Consider the following 14,434-nt stretch of genomic DNA (forward strand, 5'->3'; position numbering starts at 1 on the left):
TATTGTTTTCCTTTTATTGATCCAAGTGGATTAACAACCTCAAATTCATCTCTATAAAAATTAAGCCACATCGTTTGTTTTTGCGTGAGCAAGGGATTGCTCTTAAAATCCCTCATCTGTGAAATCACTCAAGATTTTATCAGTGGCATGTTCTTCTTCTCTATTTAAGCTCGCCCAAACATCTTCATTTTGTGCCACCTTCTTCAAATGATCAGGTAGTGGGATGTACTGAAAACTGCCTCTGTCCTGTTCTTCACCACTCAGATGTATCTCACTCAGTCTAACCATTCCCATTTCTTTACAGCAGTATTGCTCCAGTATTCACTCTGTGTTGATGCTTCTCATGCACTTTTCAAAAACCTTTATCTGGTTTAAAAGCTCACACAAGTTATTGTCCTCATCTATATTGATGTGAATGTTTCGAAGATGGAATTTCAAAGTAATCGCTGTAGTGGGACATTCATTAATCAAATATAGTATGAAGATCCTCCACTATACTGCTCTGCACAGTCCCAGGAACACAATGTTTCTCTCTGATCTTCAACATAAAAAGGCAGAGGTTTCTCTTAAGGCATCTAACCAAGTCTTCAGTTTTGAAGTTCATGGACACAATAACATTAGTTGCAGGCGCCCACTCGAGATCAGAGTCATAGTCGTTCACATTTTCCTTAATGTAGTCAGGCACAGGGATTACAGAACCATTAGGCCTATCTGTCAGCAAATGATTGTGTTTTCTGTATATATGTGTCCTATATGACGCAAAGCATTTACATGTTTCCATGCAACCTCCAAGTTCACATGTTAACAGGAACCCTGGCTCACTCTGGTGATACAGACCAATGTGGCAAATCTGTTTTATGAGCAACAAAAAAAATGCTTGTTTCATATTAGGCAGTTATACAAAGCAGGCATTTTGACTGGTGTTGACCGGCGGGTAGCCTAGGATTTAAAGCATTTGAGTCGTCCAGCCTACAAGGTGAAAAATCTGTTGTTCTGTCCTTGAGCAAGGCAGTTAAAACACCCCCACAACAAGAGCTACACGGTAGTTGGGTTAAAAGCGGAAGTCAAGTTTTGGTTGGACCTTGCATGCAATTGATGTATTTAAATTTAAAACTTTGGAAAGGAGAGGTGTAGTCCGCCAACTGATTTTGCTGAAGCCACTGGCAGACATCCTCCACTGACCATCCAGATACTTCGGAATTTCTGAAAACAAACAGATTCAGGTTTCATGCCGGAGTCCAGTTAGGCTAAGCAAAGGTACCACATGTCCCTACCAGGAATACCCATGAAATGACCAAAACCAACTCACCAAAGACACTTTGGTGTACCATTTGAATTGATTTCAGTTTGTATTGACTGTTATGTAGGTTAAATTCACACTTCAAAATGCAGCTGTCCTATCAAATCCTTACCTTCTCCTTGATCACAATTGCATTGTGTCCATGTTCTGTCCTATAAGAATTTCAAAGGAAGGGAAAATGTGTCAAAGAATAGTCTTACAAGCATTTATATTAAATAAATGTTGAAAGATAAATGGCATTGACATACAATTCAATGCAAAATAGAATAACATATTGGAGAAAGCACTAGCCATACAGTAAAAGTACTGCCATACAAGCCTAATATCACATTTCAAGCTATCTTTTATTAAATATTTTATCAGGCAGACTTGAAAGATTATAGGCAACATTTTGCTGCATGGCAATACTGTGTTTGGATTCTGAAGGGCATGCATATATACACAAGAGGTAGTTTAGTCACTGTATTAATAACATTATGCTTTTGAATCCAATGTATAACTACCATCTAAGCTATTAATTTCCCTCCACAAGGGGGCATACATGTAACGTTTCGAAAATGGGATAGTATTGTACATGTAATGCTATGCCCCCTTGTGAGTTCATGGTATTTCATGCTCCATCCAGCAAGCTATATAGGAAGCCCTCCATTGCCAGATTCAGTTCGTTTTTTAAAAATATATTTTTTTTTAATTATGAACACACAAATACAAAAAAACAGAAATATACAAACAAGAGTACATAAACCTAACAGACAAGGGTATTACATATCAATATTAATTTTCAATTTGTTAAATACTTTTATGGTGCCTATTTCTTTTTTGTTTTTACATTTACTAATCATTTCAAAATAATATTTAAATTCTATCTTAAATAATGTGAAAATGGGTTTGTTCTATGGCCACTTAATTTTATGGATAAAGAATCTTCCATGAAAGATGAACAAATTAACAATGAAGCCAGATTCAGTTCGTCGTGACAGCTCACTGTCCTTAATTACAGTAGTTAGTTAGCTAACTAACGTCAACGAAGCTAACTTGTTCATTCTCACAAAAGTGAAAACTTCTCTAGATTGGAAATTTAAGTTAATAACTGTAAAGCCATGTTGGTTTTATGGAAACGATATATACAATATATGGGGCAGAATGTCGTTCAGTAAATAATACAAACCTAGTTCTGCCTAGTTAGGACATAACGTTACTACTAGCTACTATAGGTCATACAACGGTCATACCCGGCTTTCTAACGTTTACATGAATTCTTCTGAACTATAGTAGCTAGCTAACGTTATGGAAGCTATTCACAAAGGATCTTAGAACTCCAGATGAACCCCTGATTGTTTGAGTGTCTGAACACACCCACACCCGTGAACACCTACTTATCACCTTGCACCTTATTCCCATCATTCTCCTGATCCTCAAACCAGAGCTCATATGAGGCTGATGTTTGTCGATTTTTTTATTTATTCAACTAGATATAGTAAATATAGTTTAACCAAAACATTAGATTGTGATTCTAAAGACAGAGCAGGTTGGAGTCCTCTTATCCACCGAGAGAAGTCTGTTCTGTGAAATAATGTTTCCTCAATCGGATCCCTCATTTCTTTAGTTGCTGTAATTATGTTCGTATTTATCATTTGAGAAGCCTTCGGGAGGTCGCATTAATTGAACTGACTTCAACAAACGTAGAGTGACTGCACGGGTGCCCTCTGATGATAATTTAAATCAGGATAAACTAATTACACTTTGGGCAATTGATGTTGTTCATACACTTTGCATGTGTTATAACTCCCTGGGTTTACCGCCATGCTGTGGATGTTTGGTCAGGACGTGTCGTTTTAATTTGTTCGTTTTGAGAGACTCATTACAAAGCACTTCCCCGCACAAAACACATTGTGGGCGCCCCTCGATATTTCTCAAAGTTTGTATGAAACCAAGAGAGAGAAACTCATCGTTGTATGAGGCTAGCTTGAGTCCATTTGATGATGGCAAGTGAGAATGACAAGTCAGTGTCTGAGAGCGCTGCAGTGTGTGGGTCGCGGAGTGATCTTCAATAAAACTGCAGAAAAAAGATCCGATAAACCGCGAAGAACACGGGCATCTCCCTCCCACTCGCGCAGCTGCGGAACTGAGAAGAGACACGGCTGCTACGCAGAGAGTGCATTGAAAAGAGAACGCAGTTGAACTTGGCCAAATCATTTCCAGTAATGAATTAAATAATTATACTGACACGTCGCGACCCATACTTTAAGAAAGGCTGTACTAGTGTATTTACACTTGGATCGTGCTTCCAAAAGCTTTCAAATTAGGGCCAGGTTGGGACTTAGCCCCTAACCTAATTTTTACAAATTCTGCAATTAAATATCGGTTTGCAGGTCAGGAGTGTCCTATAGCCTTTTCCCTACATCAAGGCTCCTAGCAGCATGACAGTGTTGCCATTGTCTATAAAAGTTATTTGTAATGTCGAAATAAACATATATCCAACGCGCATATCACACACTCACAAATGGTACATATATATGTGTACATTGTACTATCAATTAGTGAGACTGAGAGCCTCGAAATATCACATTAAATTGTACATATCCACTGTATAGCCTACATATGAGTGGTGGTAAAGGTGGTCCCTGTTTCAGTCAGGTTTTTGGTACCATTTGCGTGGGTCAAACAAAAACACCATAATGAACAGTGCCTCCCACTTGGTAGGCTAACTGCATGGTGCAGTCGGTGACAAGCAACTGCATTGACTTGAAGTTGACTGCATAAAAAAATGCATGACCTTAGATCACATGTTTTTGCAAAGTTCACGTAGTGTACATGTAGATGCAAGTCAGATTTGTTTTCTTCCTATAACGCAACAGACTTTGAAATGTATTTAGCTAAACGCATCCATAGGAAGGATAACCGGCTTTCAAAGTGTGTTGCACATTGCCTTTACATAAATCATGATCCGATTTCATGACGTTTTGACTACAGTCAACTGTTAGTTTCTGCAGTTGCTCTTTACCAAGTTCAACCAATCATTAGAATGTTTTTGTCTGGCCTACACGAACGTGATCAAAGACGTTACTGAAACAGGAACCAATTTAGCTGCCGTTCATGTACACAGTAGATATATACAAATTCATGTGATATTTGAGACGGTCACTAATTGACTGTAAAATGTGCACACATTTAATTTCAGTTTGTGAGTGTGTGATATGGGGGTTGGAGGCATATTAATTCCGACATTATAAAGACAAACTTTCATTAACAATGACCCTGCCATGCCGATCTGAGCCTTGCTGTTAGAAAACCATATTAGTGTCCGACTTCGGCTGTCGCAAATGTACCTCACCCGACTTCACTCATCTAATGTATTCTACAGTCGGTTGCTTCAGCCGTATCACTCAAACGAGCCCAATAGATCAAAGTTGTGCTTGGGGTGTGTTCAGTTTGATTGAACGTTTGCTACGTTGCGTGACGGTTTGTACCGAACGGTATGTTAGCTCAAAACGTCATTAAACAGACTTTGAGGTACGTTTGCTCCGTTGCTTGAAACAACGAGTTACGTATTTAAAGGAAAGCGGAGCGTTCTCCAACCCCAAACCCTTACCGTTTTTCAAATGGTCGTTTAGAACAGCACCATTTCCCTTTAATTGAACGTTGCCGTACATTTTTTCGTACTGAACGCAGCCCTGTTGTTCACATGGGAATCTGCCCTCTCATTGGCTAGAATGTCTGCAAAGGCGGAAGGCAGGCGGTACGAGGCGTTGTGGTTAGATCTTTCTCGAGTTGAACAGAACAGCAGTATAGAATAAAACAATAATAAAACAAAACCTGAAATCTTAGACTTAAAGCTTACGATTTGAATATGGATACGAAAGAAGAGCCTGTTGTAAAACGGTAAGACATTTATAAATGAGTTATACATGTACGTTTTCAGTTAGACATCGTCGATGTATTCCAAGTGTTCTCGTAGCCTATTGTCTGCCGACTCCAAAATAACTTGGACATGCGCACACATGTACACATCCGAAATATCAAAATGTTTAACAAAGTTTTTTTGAAGTACAATTCACTTATTCCATTTTTCAAGTCTTGTCTCCCAGGGGTGTCATGTACCCCAAAAATCTGAGGGGGCACAAAGTCCTGGAGGAACTGCTTTTTCCTGCTATTTAGGGCCAAACATCTGGGTAAGGAATGTAAGTCTTATTCAGTACATTTAGTTATTGCTTGCATTCCTGAAGTCTACCAACCTTGCCACACAGGCATGTGTAGCTGGATGGGGATGTGTGAAACTTACTCCTCAGCCTGAAGGGTCCCCACTTCAGGCTTCAGCTATCTTTTCATGTTGCGTTAACTGGTAACACTCTTCAGGAGAGTGGTTACTTGTGCTAGCAAGGCAGAGGATCTGAGCTCACTCCAGGTATGGTCCGAATTGGGAGGAAGTGGTACTCGCTAAGCAAGCAGCGCGATGTCCTTTACACTTGCCAGCTAAGATAGTTAGCTAAGCTAGCTACTCTAACTTGATTGATAGTGTAACGGATGTGAAATGGCTAGCTAGTTAGCGGGTACGCGCTAGTAGCATTTCAATCAGTTACGTCACTTGTTCTGAGACTTTAAGTAGGGTTGCCCCTTGTCTGCAAGGGCCGCGGCTTTTGTGGAGCGATGGGTAACGATGCTTCGTGGGTGACTGTTGTTGATGTGAGCAGAGGGTCCCTGGTTCGCGCCCGTGTCGGGGCGAGGGGACACCGTAAAGTTATACTGTTACATTGATGCTGTTGACCCGGATCACTGGTTGCTGCGGAAAAGGAGGAGGTTGAAAGGGGGGTGAGTGTAACGGATGTGAAATGACTAGCTAGTTAGCAGGTACGCGCTAGTAGCATTTCAATCAGTTACGTCACTTGCTCTGAGACTTTAAGTAGGGTTGCCCCTTGCTCTGCAAGGGCCGTGGCTTTTGTGGCGCGATGGGTAACGCTGCTTCGTGGGTGACAGTTGTTGATGTGTGCAGAGGGTTCCAGGTTCGCGCCCGTGTCAGGGCGAGGGGACGACGTAAAGTTATACTGTTACAATAGCCTGAAATGGCTTCTTGGTAGCTAGTTATGAAGTTGGGAGATTGGGAACCTATCAGGGCTAGCTAAAGCAAACTTGATAAAAACTATGGCTAGTAGTATTACAGACAAATGTTATTATCCTTTATATATTATTTTATACTGGACAACTCTGAGGGGGCTTGTGCCCCCAATGGGCATGACACCTATGTGTCACTGCATTTAGATATTGGCTTTGTAAATTGTCCAAGAACTATTAGACAACCTTATTTTATGTAGTAGAAAGAGGAGGAAGGGAAGCGCTACAAAGGTACACAATAGTACATTTTGGTAGACAGAAGGTGCTCTTTGGTAAAAGGGGTAAATTGGTCATCAAAAAGAAAAGAGGACCAAGGCACTCTTCATATAATTAATTAAAATGCCTTTATTAGTATGGCATGTTCAGTAGAAACAACGTTTTTTTTTAAACGCCGCGTTTCGGCTGCATGGCCTTCGTCAGGGAGTACAAAAAAAAGGAATACAATGTCCTCTTTTGAACAGCTTTTCCAATTAGCCATAATTAGCCATAATTGGAAGAGGGAGTGGTTACGAAATTGGTTAGACACACCTAGTAAGCAATACTATACACATTAAAAGGTGAAATACTGTAGAACACACGTGGATAAAGCGTTAGTCATTGGCTTTGATACTCTGGTTAGAGATGATCCAATTGCTGATGACTTTGTTTTGTACAATACCCCTCCTTTTGACATCACCACAAATTACTTCAACGATGGTAGTCTCAGATTGAAGTATGTAGCGAACATAGAGCAGTGGAAAAATTCAGTTTGAGTCAAAAGGCAAGCTCAGTGGGTCAATATTCCACTTCAGTGATTCCCCAACATCTTGTCAACATGTGCACAAAAAATGGAGCAGATATCTCATGACAATCTGTCTGTATAAATGTTAAATGTTATAAATGTTATAAACTGTAACAAGGCCCAAGTGTTTTTTAGGTTTAAAAAATCTCTTATATCAAATTGTATAAAATCTTTCCATTCATTCCTGTAGCTTAAGACAGTATTTCTATGGCCAAAATGACATTCCTTGATTTAGACCTTTTTTTTCTTCATGTTTTTTCAACCCCTACAAATACAATTGTGTTTTTAGACAGAATCACAAAATATCTTGCACTCTCTTTAATCGTGTCAAAAGCTGACGAACAGGCTTGCTGAGAGGCTCCATCTCACTCAAATACCCCTCCCCCACTCCAGCATACCAGCCACTGAGCGATAAAGATCCCAGGAGTTAAAAGGATCTGGCTCCAATGAACTGACCAATCAGCAGACGGGGCCTGGCAGGCAATGCCCTGTGACCCCTTCAACACAACAACTCTTACTTCAACAGCAACAAGTACATTATGGGACAGTATGGGTTGGCTGCAGTATTGCTGTGAGATAGGAGTGTGATGTCATAGCCTATACCAAGGCAGAAGATAGAAACACAATCATCTATTGACAAACAAAATGTTATTTTGCATAGTGTGGGCTGTAGCATTTACATTTAAATTGTTTGAATAATTGAATAACAATCAATCATGCAAAATGCGTGGCCAGTGTGTTTGGAAAAGGTGACTAAAATATTAAAACTTTCTGGCCACACCTCTACAGAAATGTGATCAAATTTGCTATTGTGCTTTCTTTTAGAAACTAACATGGCCTAGTTCCAACATTTCCAAATCATACAGCAAATGAGGGCATTTTCGTTACCATAAAAGGTGAATGGGGGGGCATTTTCCAGGGGGGTTGTAATGCTCGTTCACAAGAGCACAAATATAATATGGTTCTGATTTATCAATGAAAACATGAGTGTATGTTGCATATGACAGTTTGATATTTCCCAATAATTTGTGGCACACGAAAATCCTAGAATCTTCACGTACGCCAGAACCTAGTAAGACATTTACGCACGGTTGATAAATGAAGGACCTGGACTGGTTTTAATTTGCCCCAAATCTAGAAGTCTGTGATTGGTTAAAATTTGGACCTGACAAATCTGAACCAATCATAGATGTCTATGTTTCACAAGTTTGGACAGTACAGTATATTACAGTACAGTAGTGCACAGTGTGGTACAGTATAGTACATTACATTAAAGAAAAGTATAGTTTAGTACTGTACAGTAAGGAAGAATAGTGGAGTAGAGTTCAGTACAGCACACAGTAGAGTTGAGTACACTACTGTACTGAACTTTAATATACTTTACTGAACTATACTCTACTTGACCTTACTGTACTGAACTCTACTGTTCTGTTCCCTACTGTACTGTAGAGCGTTGAATCCCGCGGGACCTGCGGGTCCCTACAGAGAGCATTGCCATTCGGTTGCATTCCTTTCATGCTGGGAACAGGCGGTCAGACGGACAACTTTGGCATGATCATATTTTTTGGTCCTGCAGATTATTTTGAACGGTTGTCTTTCTGTTTTATTTTTTATGTGTTATATATTGTATTAAAGCACCTCTGTCGCCCTATTCACAAACTCTCATAGGTTAATTATTCTTCAAGTTCGGTTGCATTTCATTTTTGTTGGGCGTGCAAGATCAAATGTGCCCATGCATGTTCTCAGTTAAATAACTGTAGGCCAGGGCTCTCCAACCCTGTTCCTGGAGAGCTAAACTCTTGTAGGATTTAAATCCAACCCCAGTTGGAACTAACCTGATTCAGTTTATCGTCCAGCAATTTATTAGAATAAGGTGTGCTAGATTAGGGTTGGAGCTAAAACCTAGCGTCCATTAGGTCTCCAGGAACGGGTTGGAAAGCCCTGCTGTAGGCTATATGCATGGGCGGAGAATCACATGCAGTTGTTTTTCCATGGAAATTAACTTCCTAAATATGATGGGCCAGTGGTTCCTAACCGGTTTTCCGCTGCCCACTGGTGTGCCTTGAGTAACTCTTAAGTGTGCCATGAAACTTTTTCTAATCTTGATTTTTAAAAATAAACTCATTTATAAACGTGAAATGCACATGGAATTTTGACTTGGGAACACTAGTGTTGGTCAGATACATTAAATGACACATGGTTGCATCTGTACCCTTGTTTCAGCTCCAGTGCGCTCCGGCTGTTACAAATGTATCATTTGAGAGGCACGCATCACGAGTTTGTATTATTTTACTTTGTCTTTGAAAACCATTAGCACAGGAAAGTCTGATTAGGCTTAGCCAAAGTCATTTATTTCTTTATGTATGGCTTTGGGCATAGCTATACCACAGCCTCTGCCATAGAAACAAACGGAGCATGGCTTTGTGTCCCTGGTTGCACCTTAACAATGCAGAAAACCGCTCATCTGTAGCCCAATCTGTTCAAAACGAAAGACCAGGGCTGCAAATCAAGATGCCTCAAATACTCCTAAAATAACTTTGTGGGACTGTGGTCGGGTTCAGGACCAGTTCTTGCGGGAGGAGGTGGAAGTCGGACAAGACATCAGTGGGAGCGGGCGGGCGTGGTATGAAAAGCAGCGGGAGTGGAATGAAGAAATCAGTCCCACACTGTACTGTATTCTACTGAGCTGTATTTTGATGTCCAAACTTGTGAAACAAACTTCTATGATTGGTTCAGATTTTGTCCGGTCTGGATTAACCAAATTTGGTCTTGTTTGGTAGTGGATGGCATTAAAATAATAGCCAGTGTGTAGAGTAATACCCAAATATGCAAAGGAGGATATTGCATATTTCTACTGTTGTGTACATATTTAGGATGCATCACCATGAAGAGAATGACATCCATAATTATGCATTTCTGTGTGGGACAGATCAGGGACCCATGATGGAATTCCGTTACCGCATTTCTGTTACCGGGTGTAAATCCACTTTATTTACTGTAGTTCTGCACCTTTGAATCTTAATTCGGAGGGAAAAAATTGGAAAACGTGGTCACATAAAAAGGGAGATTTTACCGAAATTCTGTTACCAAACTTTGCATCTGCACAGTTCTTCCAGTAATGTTTTTTTTTGTAAAATGTTCAGTGTAAATTGGTAAAAGTAGTTATTGTGGATAGTTGTATGGTTTGTTAAACTTTGAAATCAATGTTTTTAGTTTAGCATACATTTTTAAGTGAAAAATCTGAATCTCAGTGCAGTTCCATTATCGTGGAAGTGTCCATATGTTGCCTGTTACTTAGGCTAATTCTTTGAGAACACTTATATATCTGACCATGTTCAAATCAAACCGAGCACATTCTGTCACACCCTGGCCAATGACGAAACTCATTACTCTCACTTCATATTACCTCAGCTGGTAAGGATCTGTTACAGTTATTATATAATCAATGACATTTTCTTTGAATAAACACAGATTGGGGAGAATTCCTGAACCATTTCACCCAGCCTGCAGGTACACATCTAGATACACATCACATCTGTTTTAAATTTCCTGTGAAAAGCCAGGGGGAAAGAAGTGGGCACAATCTCAGTAGCTCTTTGAGACTATTGGGGGGGGGGGGGCAATGACAATGGAGGACATGAGGGAGAAGCGGAAGTGAGGGTCCGGCTGTTGATTGGGGTCAGATGCCATAAACAGGTTAACAGAGCCTGCCTGTGTCCCCGTGGAGCGAGGGAGGAAGATCAGGGGAGGGAGGTAAGAGGAGATTGAGGGCTGTGGTTTAGGTAGGATCGTTTCCCTTCTCCCTCCCAGACACAGTGTGACTTGGTGAACACGTAAACTACAAATGGTGGCCCCTACATGCTGAATCAAAGAGGAAACAATTTAGGAAATACATTTTGTTCCATCTGTTTGTATGTGTGAGTTTGAATATTTCCATATTTGCTTGTTCAGTTATGGAGGTGTGATAGCAAGAGTAAAAAAAAGGTCATAGAAGTTTGATAATGAAGAGTATTAAACAATGTTTGAAATTAGAATTTAGTTTGGTGTCTGAGAAGGAAGTGGATATTACACTGTAGATAGTAAGTGGATGTTAAATATCTAGTTTGGCATTGTGGACCCAATGACTGACTTCACAGAAAAAATATATTGAAATCTGTGTTTTAAAGGGTTTTAGGCATTTGATTGATTAGAATTTCACACATCGGAAAATTAGATTACATTTGTGAGCGCAGGGATGTCAAGAAATCTCAAAGGATTTATCTTCCTGAATGAACACCTCCTCAGTATGCCTTGGTCTGTTCTTCTGCTTCTCTTCGTACCTTATCACTTCCTCATCATTTCTTCTTCTTCTCCCTCTTCCCTGTGTCCAGGTCGAGTACGGATCAGCGGAAGGTGCGATCCCGGGATGCGGCGCGCTGCAGGCGGAGTCTGGAGACGGAGCTGTTTTACAAGTTGGCTCACACCCTGCCCCTCCCCCGCAGAGTCTCCGCCGACCTGGACAAGGCCGCCATCATGAGGGTGACGCTCAGCTTCCTTCGCATGCACCACCTCCGCTCAGGTGGGCTCCCATTGGCCAGTTATGTCCTGGACTGTACTGTGACTGGTTGAGAGAGCCAGGCCTACTTTCTTTATTACTTTCCAAGTAGTAACCAACTCCCAAGATGGTGTTAGTCCAGACCAAAAAGGTTCTGATATGACATGACATTGGGTGTGTTTTATAGTGACGTGTGTTTTATGTCATTGCAGAGGATACGAGTGAGGAGCGCGTCACAGATGGAGACGAGGACACGGTGGATGGGTTTTACCCCCGGGCGTTGGCAGGCTTCATCCTGGTGATGACCGAGGAGGGGGATATGATTTACCTGGGTGACAGCGTCAGCGAACACCTGGGCATCCCACAGGTACATACAGCCCCATGTTCCTGGCAACGTCCGGGTCATGGGTTCGATTCCTACTGGGGTGATCCATATGAAAATGAATGCACTCACTGTTGTAAGTCTCTTTGAATAAAAAGCATCTGCATAATGGCATATAGTAGTACTATAGCAGTTTACAATTCCACTGCTGTTGTGCGATGTTCCCATGTGTTTACAATCAGGCTGTATCCACAAAGTTCTATTGAGTATAGTCAGGTAGAATGAATCAGTTAAATACTTAGTAGAATGCAGACTCAATACAAAAAGTGGATACTCCCACGTCACGAATGGCAAAGAGTAATGTTAATATTATTCCGTTTTTACTGCGTGTTTTACAGAGTTTCTATTCATGGCCTTTGATGAACAGTTTGGTTGTCCAATTGCGTAGTTCTATGTTGCGTTATTGATTTTAACGTTTTGAAATCATGAGGCTTTTTGGATATTTCAGTGTCTTGACACATGAGTTAAAGCACACACGATACACTTCCTGCTCGTCGAACATCTCATTCTAAAATCAAGGGCATTAATTTGGAGTTGGTACCCCCTTTGCTGATATAACAGCCTTTACTCTTCTGGAAAGACTTTCCACTAAATGTTGGAACGTTGCTGCGAGGACTTGCTTCCATTCAGCCACGAGCATTAGTGAGGTCGGACACTGCCAGATGAAGCGTGATTCATCACTCCAGAGTTGAGTTGAATTGATTTTATTTTTACAGGGACAGTGCACATTAATCAACGTTTCAGTAAAAGTGCTGGTTTTAGCCAGCTGGCTCATTTTCAACCGCAGTCCCTGGGCAGGTTAGAGTACGCTTTACACCACTCCAGCCAACGCTTGGCATTGTGCATGGTGATCTTAGGCTTGTGTGCGGCTGCTTTGGCCATGGAAACCCATTTCATAAATCTCCCGATGAACAGTTTTTGTACTTACGTTGCTTCCAGAGGCAGTTTGGAACTCGGTAGTGAGTGTTGCAAACGAGGACAGAAGATTTTCACACTTTGCGACCTTCAGCACTCGGCGGTCCCGTTCTGTGAGCTTGTGTTGCCTACCACTTCGCAGCTGAGCCGTTGTTGCTCCTAGACGTTTCCACTTCACATTAACAGCACTTAGTTTACCATGGCAGACATTTGACGAACTGACTTGTTGGAAAGGTGGCATCCTATGACGGTGCCACTTTGGCCTTACTGAAAAGCTCAGTGACTTTCAATCTACTGTCAATGTTTGTCTATGGAGATTGTACGACTGTGTGCTCAATTTTATACACCTGTCAGCAATGGGGGTAGCTGAAATAGCCGAATCCACTCATTTGAATGGTTTCCCACATACTTTTGTATATATAGTGTATGTGTTACATATACGTGCTTCCTTTTCTTTCAGAATAGTCTCTGAGAACCCTCAAATTCTACAGAATATATATATATCGATTTTTAACTTTATATATATTATAATTTTTTCTCTCATAAATTGAAGTGTAGCCATGTAATACAATCAACAGCCGTTACAGAGAATCATCCCACAATAGTGAAGTGGGAGCTAAAAGTTAATGGTCCCATAGATTACCCTGCAGAACAAATCTAAGAGTCTGGTTGGATTACCAAGAAAATGCAGACATCATCCTGTTTGTAGGAGTTAGCAAACACAAGCTACAAAGCACCTGGTGTGATATCCTCTGACTTAGTATTTTGAGAGAACCTGCACTGCAGCTTTTCAGAATCTGTAATTCATGGGAAGGGGCCTGTGTGGTATTGTATTGACATGGTTTTATTATTGTTATGTTGTCTAGCTGGAGTTGCTGGGTCAGAGTGTGTATGACTTTGTCCACCCATGTGACCAAGAGGAGCTACGGGATCTCCTGGCACCTAGGCCAGGTGAGACAAACCACCTTTTGTATGTTTGTGCGTGTGCGTTCATACGCGCGCGCGTGTGACTGCGTGCATGCATATATGTATGTGTGTGTGTGTGTTCATCATGCATGCTCACATAGGTTCCAGGCTTTAGGTATGTAACTCTACCATTTCTCCAACCCAGGTGTGTCCAAGAAGAAACCAGTGCAGCAACACACAGAGATGAACTTCTTCCTTAGGATGAAGAGCACTCTGACTAGTAGAGGGCGCACTGTCAACATAAAGTCTGCCACCTGGAAGGTCTGTTTACCCCCCCCCCCCCCACACACAGCACTAATGAGCTCGCCCCAAGCCCCATACACCTGCTAATGCCACACCTGCATAGGGCGTTAGGCTTGGGCTGTATACCGTTCATACTGTATACAGGGGGGCTTTTTAAATATTCAAAACCATCGAGACCGTTAACTATTTGTAGCTTGTTTTTTC

The 14,434-nt window shown here is 41.2% G+C and overlaps 1 protein-coding gene and 1 long non-coding RNA gene across 3 annotated transcripts in view; one reads left to right on the forward strand and one right to left on the reverse strand.

The window, feature by feature from the left end:
• LOC129822047 (uncharacterized) lies at nucleotides 1–13,121 on the reverse strand. The gene is made up of 3 exons (XR_008754440.1): nucleotides 13,035–13,121; nucleotides 1,413–1,452; nucleotides 1–1,203 (listed from the first exon to the last, which is right to left on the reverse strand). It is a non-coding gene; the product is annotated as an uncharacterized LOC129822047 (long non-coding RNA).
• Nucleotides 5,013–14,434, forward strand: part of LOC129822045 (hypoxia-inducible factor 1-alpha-like) — a 23,652-nt gene continuing 14,230 nt past the window's right edge. For both annotated transcript variants that reach the window (XM_055879907.1, XM_055879908.1), the window contains exons 1-5: nucleotides 5,013–5,182; nucleotides 11,561–11,748; nucleotides 11,937–12,091; nucleotides 13,888–13,972; nucleotides 14,133–14,248. In XM_055879907.1, the coding sequence (XP_055735882.1) occupies nucleotides 5,151–5,182; nucleotides 11,561–11,748; nucleotides 11,937–12,091; nucleotides 13,888–13,972; nucleotides 14,133–14,248 (576 nt within the window). In that variant the 5' untranslated portion in view covers nucleotides 5,013–5,150. The remainder of the gene's footprint in view (nucleotides 5,183–11,560; nucleotides 11,749–11,936; nucleotides 12,092–13,887; nucleotides 13,973–14,132; nucleotides 14,249–14,434) is intronic.

The sequence above is a fragment of the Salvelinus fontinalis genome, chromosome 24 (assembly GCF_029448725.1).
Source record: "Salvelinus fontinalis isolate EN_2023a chromosome 24, ASM2944872v1, whole genome shotgun sequence".
Lineage (NCBI taxonomy): Eukaryota > Metazoa > Chordata > Actinopteri > Salmoniformes > Salmonidae > Salvelinus > Salvelinus fontinalis.